Below are 7,512 nucleotides of genomic sequence, written 5' to 3' on the forward strand. Positions count from 1 at the left end.
CCATTTTCTTCCCCATTTCATTTTACAGATGAGGAAACTGAGACAAACAGGTTTAATTAAGTAAGGGTCCCACAACTAGCAAGTGTCCAAGGCCATGCACTCCCTCTGTGCCCATAGGCCAAAAGGGGAAGGATTTCAAATCCCTGGTAACAAGGGACATTGTCTGCTTTCATGTGTCATCATTGTGTCTTCTGAACCCTTGCCACTTTGTTCATGTCTCTCCTAGGTCCTAGCTTCTATATTCTATTTTATATTATGATTATTCATATATATGTGTCAGCTCTCCAAAAATGAAAACTCCTGAGTTCAGTGATTATTCCCTATCAATCTTAGGATGCTCTTTCTCACCTGCTACTAGTGAAGCTAGTAGGGCCTGGACTCCTCAGCTCTTGGGAGTGGAGGGAAGTGCAGGCTACCAACTCTACAAAAGCAAAAAGTCAAGCAATAAGCATTTGTTAATTCTGTGTGCAGGGATCAATCCTTGAAGCCAAGCAGAGAGCTATTCATAAAGGGGAACTTCTTTCTTTAAAAAAAAATAAAAACCACCTTTACTTTCTGTCTTAGTATCAATTCTAAGAAAGAAGAGTGACAATTGGGGTTAAATTACTTATCCAGGGTCACACAGCTAGGAAGTGTTTGAAGCCAGACTAAAGAGAACTTGAGTTCTCTATGAATGACTAAAGGAGCTCTTGCTTACCCTCTGGTTGTTGTTATTCAGTCATTTCAGTTGTGCCCAACTCTTCATGATCCCATTTGGGTTTTTTTTGGCAAGTATTCTAGAGTGGTTTGTATTTCCTTCTCTAACTTATTTTACAGATGAGGAAACTGAGGCAAAAGGTTATTAAGTTACAGCTAGTAAGTGTCTGAGGCTGGATATGAACTCAGTCCATCTCCCTGATGCTAGACCAAGTACTCTATCCACTGTACCACCTAGCTACTCACTATCTGTTCATTATCTAATTGTTTCATAATAGTCTTACCTCTCAAGGGAAAGTGTAAATAAACTCCTCTAAGATAGAGACTAGATTTTCTATTTCCATTTTACCCTTGATAGCACTCAGCACAAAACAACTGCTGAATAAATATTGTCATTGGTGATGTAAAATATAAGTGAGACACTTGTTAGATGACTTCCTTTATCCACCTTATTTCTCCTTGAATTAGTAGATGGCAGCTTAGTCTCTGAGAGTGAACTAATAAATGTATCTACTTTTCAAAGACACACTTGATTCTCTCTCAGAGAAAGGAACAAAGTGTCCACTTCTGGATACTCCATCTGCCCTGCCACTAGTTCATTAATCAGATGCAGGAAAAAAAAAAGAGTATTGCACTAAAAACCTGGCAGCACGTGTTTCAGGTCTGGTTCTGCCATTGACAGGCATTATATATCCTTGGGCAAGTCTCCTCACTTCTTGGTTTCTCTGTTTCTCAGTTCTTGGTTTCTTGCATCTATTCTACAGTCCCCTAACAGGGAACATACCGTCTATCAAAGCGGTTCTAACTATGAGTTTGGACAGTTCTCAATATGAGGTTTCCCCTCATTTATATTGAGTTGAAATTTGCCATGTGGTAACTTACACCCAGTGATTCTAGTTTGGCTTCCTAGGATCAAATAGAGTCAGTTTAATTCTTTTCCTCATAAAAAACCCCTTCAAATATTTCATAACAGATCTCAATCTCAGACTTGCCTTTAAGGCTTCTGTTTTTCCAGGTTAATATCACCAGTTACTTCAACTTTGATCCTGATATGCCTTTTATGCTGGTTGTCCTTCTTTAGACATGCATCAGTCTATCAGTCTCCCTTAAAATATGGAGCTTTGATTTGAATAGAATACTCTAGGGACCTCTATGTCTCACCAAAACAACCCAATGGGACTCACACTTCCACTTTTCTGAACATTAATATGGCCCAGCGAATTAATCAGTCAACAAGCATTTATTAAGTTCCTAGTATGTGCCTAGGCAAAAGGGACACAAATACAAAGAATGGAAGTTTTGCAACCACAGGAAGCTTGGGCAAATGGCAGATAAAGGTGGCTGAACGCTTAGGAGGAAGAAAAAAAAAGAGAATTCCATAGTAATTTTTGTAGACTCGAATCTGATGTGGATTATTTCAGAAGATTGTACATGAAACTTTGTAAAGCATGGTGGCTCATGATGAGATTGGAAGTTTTCTGCCTATTAAAAGGACTATTCGTGTCCTCGATGTTAATAATCAGTCCTTTAGAGAACAAGAGGAGCCAAGCAACAAAAGAGTTCGATCTCTGGCTCGAGTCTCATCTTTGGCAAATTTAATCTCTCCTGTGAGAAATGGAGCAGTCAAACGTTTTGGTCAAACGATACAGAAATCATTTAACAGGGCTACTGTCCCAACTCCTTCTAAAAGAAGAAACAGTGTACGATGGTCAGAGATGTTAGATATCAACATGAAAGAATCTTTAACCACCAAAGAAATCAAACGTCAAGAGGCAATATATGAAATGCTCCAAGGAGAACAGGATTTAATTGAGGATCTTAAGCTTGCCAGAAAGGCCTACCATGATCCTATGTTGAAGTTATCTATCATGTCTGAGGAAGAACTCACACATATATTTGGAGATTTAGATGCTTACATACCTCTGCATGAAGATCTGTTGGCAAGATTAGGAGAAGCAACAAAGCCAGATGGGACAGTGGAGCAAATTGGTCATATTCTTGTGAACTGGTTGCCAGGTTTAAATGCTTATAGAGGCTACTGCAGTAACCAGCTTGCAGCTAAAGCTCTTCTTGATCAGAAAAAACAAGATGCAAGAGTTCAAGATTTCCTTCAGCGTTGTCTTGAGTCTCCTTTCAGTAGGAAATTAGACCTCTGGAGTTTCCTGGACATTCCTCGAAGTCACCTAGTTAAATATCCCTTGTTGTTAAAAGAAATTCTCAGACATACACCCAAAGACCACACTGATATAAAACCTCTAGAAGAAGCTCTATTGGTAATACAAGGAGTACTCTCTGATATCAACTTGAAGAAAGGAGAATCAGAATGCCAATATTATATTGATAAACTGGAATATCTGGATGACAAACAGAAGGATCCTAGGATTGAAGCTAGCAAGGTGTTGCTTTGCCATGGAGAACTGAAGAATAAAAATGGACATAAACTCTATATTTTCTTGTTTCAAGACATCCTTGTCTTGACTCGTCCTGTTATACGCAATGAACGCCACTCCTATCAAGTATACCGTCAGCCTATTCCTGTCAAGGAGCTGGTGTTAGAGGACCTGCAGGATGGTGATGTGAGAATGGGAGGTTCCTTTAGAGGTGCTTTTAGCAACTCAGACAAAGCTAAAAATATCTTCAGAGTTCGTTTCCGGGACCCTTCACCAGGGCAGTCCCATACTTTACAAGCTAATGATGTGTTCCATAAGCAACAGTGGTTCAATTGTATCCGAACTGCCATTGCCCCCTTTCATCAGACCACCAGTCCAACAGAGTTTAAGGGTTTGTCGGAGCTCAATAAGGGGTCTGAAAAGAACAACCCTTTGGCATCACACATCAAATCCCAAAGGAAGTCATCAACACTTTCTGGTCTCATTCCTCTGGAAGTAGATGAAAATTCCCCTGAATGTATTCCCAGCATAGCTATAAATGAAAACTCCACAGATATAAAAGCACACAGAATACAACCTGGGTCCCCAAAAGCACAAGAGAAGGCCCAACTGAATGATAAAAGGAAAGAGACTTTGGTATAAAGGGAATCCATGTACCAACTGAAGAAAAGACTGTTTATAAATGTGTATATATTTTTTTCATGTAATGTTGAACATGCTAGGGTTACTTTGTCTTGATGTGTTGGTTTTTTTAATGGCAGCTACTAATAACTCTGTTAAACTATGGTCTGTTTTTTAAAGAATGTAGAATTTATATTTTCTTAATTTGTACCATAATTTGGAAATTTTTAAAGCTTAGCACAGTTAGATGGGAAATCTAAAAGGCAGATGGTTCATAAGTTCTGATCTACTATGGCTTTTTTTCTCTTTTCAAATATTTTCTCAATTATACACAAAAAACAATTTTTACCATTTGCTTTTAAAATGTTAAGTTCCAAATTCCCCCCTTCTTTCTTCCTTCTTTTCCCCTCTTAATGAGAAAGCAAGAAATTTGATATAGCTTATACATGTGCAGTCATGCAAAACATTTCCATATTAGTCATATTGTGAAAGAAAACACAGACCAAGGAAAAAAACCCAAGAAAAATAAAGTTTAAAAATCTACCATGGCTTCTTGATACCAACTATGATATTTGAAATGTCTGCAAAATTGAACAATTTTGCAAATGATAATATTTTACCAATATTTTTTCCCAAACTTTATAGCCCAATTTTTCTCAAAATTGAATGTTAACATGATCATTTAAAATATACATAGTATATATGTATTGAAATAGTTCTTTGGAAAACAGACCATAGAATTCAGTAGTTTCCATTTTAACAACTGGAACTCTTTTTTTAACTGTACATTTTCATTTTTCCTTTGCATAACCTGACAATTATTTACTTTTTTTTTCATTGTAAATGTAGTGTTAAGAATTTTTTTTATTTTGATGGTTTTTCAAGTTAACATTTATTTAAAGTATTTGATTTTCCTTGTCTTAAAATGTATATATTTGTGTGTTTATACATATATATATTTTAAGATGATTTTAGCCATACTGTTTCTTGAGCCAGTAAGAAAAGTGGCATCTTTTAAATGTAGCATTTTGGGAGGTGGTAAACCCACATAAAAGGTCTTGAGAATGCTCTATACTAGTAAAAAGGGTGCATAGTATGATGTACAGTGATGAGCATTTTAGTGCAAAAAGGAAGGAAGGAGGAGGACAGGTTGACTTTTAATAAGCTCCAAAAAGGAAAAAGAGGAGTGGTTTTGTCTTAAAGTAAAATAGCTGGTGTCTGCCAGAATGTGAAAGAAGAAAGTATCACGGACAAACCAAAGGGATTTAAAGCATGTTGAAGAGGGCTAGACGGAATTGAACTTTATTTGAAAGATGTTAAGAATAGTGAATAAAAAATGAATATGGGAAAAGAAGTGACATGAAGAATGAAATCTTGACAAAGTTGACTAGGAGTAAAAGCTTGTCAAGTCTTCCCAAAATGTTTTCAGGATACTATCAGAAGAAGTCATTAGAGTTTTGTTTTCAATCTGCCAAAAACACACACACAAGTACAGTGCAGCCCCACAGTGACTAAAAACTTAATCACAGCTTATATATTCAGTGGAAAAGTCTGTAAATACATGAAACCAAATGGAGGGGTGTCTGTATAAATGAATTATACTATTAAAAAATACACAAACCCAAAACAAAAAAAAAAATACAAAGAATGAAATAATCCCTACACAAAAAGAGATGTGGTAAACTGCTATTTTATGGTACTCAAACAACTAGAGAGTTGAAAAGGCAAACAAATTAGGCAAACCAGAAATGTTCTACCTTTGTTTTATGTTCTAACATCCCCCCCTCCCCCGGCCCCAGGGAATGTTATAGCATCATTATAGATTCAACTTAATCTCTTAAATGTCCTACCCTTTCAGTACTGTATAATGGTAATATGTTTATAATGATGACCCTGGGACACCAAAAAGATTGGGAACTACCTCTCTACAATCATCAAAGATTAGAATGTGCTTGGCAACATTATAGTATTTTAATAGCATCTTAATGTTTTGAAAATCGATTAAACTATATAATGGTGTCCACAGTGACACTCAGAGAACTGATTGAGTTGTTTTCATTGGTTTTGGGTTTTTACTAACCAGGACATTCTGATCCCCAATCATAAAGGTTCAAAACACATTTATAGTCACACTCTCTATGATCCAGCCAAACTGAGCCACTTATTGTTCCCCATGCACCACCACATAGCATCTCCTGCCTCCATTCTTTTGAACAGATTGTCCTCCCTGCATGAACTATACTCCCTTCTCATCTCAGCCTTTAAAATCCCTTGCTTGTTTCAAGGCTTAGTTCCATCCAGTTCGCCTCCTAAAGAAACACTATCCTGAACCACTTCCTGACCCATTGAGAGTGCAAACTACCAGAGGTTACTTAGTGAAAAATTTATATGTTCGCCTGTGGAATATAAGTTCCTGAGGGGATGCCTTTGTTCTGGCTTTGTATCTCAGGTACCTAGCACATAATTGGCCCTTAATCAGTAAATAAATGCCTGCTCAGCTGGTTTTATGATTGTTCTTATTATTGTTATTAATAACAACAAATGCTTTGAAGTGGACAAGTTAACTTGGGATACAAAGATGCTGAGTCCATTAGGTTTCCTAATGTAAACCTCAAAATTTCTTAGACTTATAAATGTTGGAAATTTCACCATTGGGAAATTTCATACTTGAAAAATTTCCTATTGATAATGGGTCTTGACTATTGGAATGTGAACCCCATTGGCATGGGAGGTTCCTTCTCCTACCTTCTTAAGATTACTTTAGGACAGAAACCTTTTGCTGAACAATGGAAAGGACTTTGATCTATGCTTAAGCATAGAACAGGAATTTCTTTGAGTCATGATTGATTTTAGAATTGATACAATGGAGATACTTGGAATCAATCTCCACCCTATTCAGTCCTAACAGGATTGAGTAAGGGCTGCAGCCTAGATCAAAATTTAATTATTTCAATCTCTACCCTACTCAGGTTAACAGGATTTAGAAAGGGCTGTAGCAAAGGATCAAAGATTTAATTATTTGAAAATATGACCTTCAACAGACATGTGCAAAGCCAGAAGACCTCTGGGTGGTCCTGGGTTAAGCTAGAGCCTCCATTGGCACAGGGAAATTGATGGACAGTGATTGGTAGATGTGAGGACTGAGGGGAGGCAACTTGGATGGTTTCCTTAAAGATCAGGGGGGTCTGAAGACTCAGGGTGGTGGTTGAGGAGTTGGCCGGAGTGGTTGCGGTGTGCTCTGAGAAGCTTGCTCTGAAGGAAGCTGAAGGTGGGGGCCTCTGAGACTGTTTCTCCATTTTGGTCACGTGAGTAATAGGGACTGATCTCTTTTCTTTGCCCCAGCTATCTAAGGGCTTGGGCCTTTTGGCCCAGCCTAAACAGAAGGACTATTTAAGCCCTATTCCCTTCTCTCCCTTTTCTCTCTCTCTATCTCTAATTCCTTTCTTATTCCTATTGTAATTAAACTCCATAAAAGATTTACTGCTGATTTGAGTTTTCATTTAGGAATTACATAGCTGAATTCCTTGGCGACCTTAAATTAATATATATCAGTCTTTTAAAGTGATTCCCTTGTAACACTAAGAATATTTGAAGCTAAGAACTGATGAGGGACCATGTACCATGCTGGATAAAGAAGTGGACAGCCTTTCGAGAGGCAGTTTTATTAATGCATAATATAAACTTGGAGGATGTCAAGCAGATAGTTTTCTTTGAAAAGGAATACAGATGAGGCAGCTAGGTGGCTCAGTGGATAGAGAATCAGGCCTAGAGGTACTGGATGCAAACCTTGGATACTTCCTAGTCA

At 37.5% G+C, this 7,512-nt stretch overlaps 1 protein-coding gene across 1 annotated transcript; it reads left to right on the plus strand.

Annotated features, from left to right (window-relative positions):
- Positions 1-1,996: 1,996 nt before the first annotated feature.
- On the plus strand, positions 1,997-5,346 carry LOC100019004 (neuroepithelial cell-transforming gene 1 protein-like). Its single transcript, XM_056815998.1, has one exon. It carries the CDS (start codon positions 2,145-2,147, stop codon positions 3,726-3,728), a length of 1,584 nt encoding a protein of 527 aa, XP_056671976.1. The 5' UTR covers positions 1,997-2,144; the 3' UTR covers positions 3,729-5,346.
- The last annotated feature ends 2,166 nt before the right edge of the window (positions 5,347-7,512 follow it).

This window comes from Monodelphis domestica, chromosome 2 (assembly GCF_027887165.1).
Source record: "Monodelphis domestica isolate mMonDom1 chromosome 2, mMonDom1.pri, whole genome shotgun sequence".
NCBI lineage: Eukaryota > Metazoa > Chordata > Mammalia > Didelphimorphia > Didelphidae > Monodelphis > Monodelphis domestica.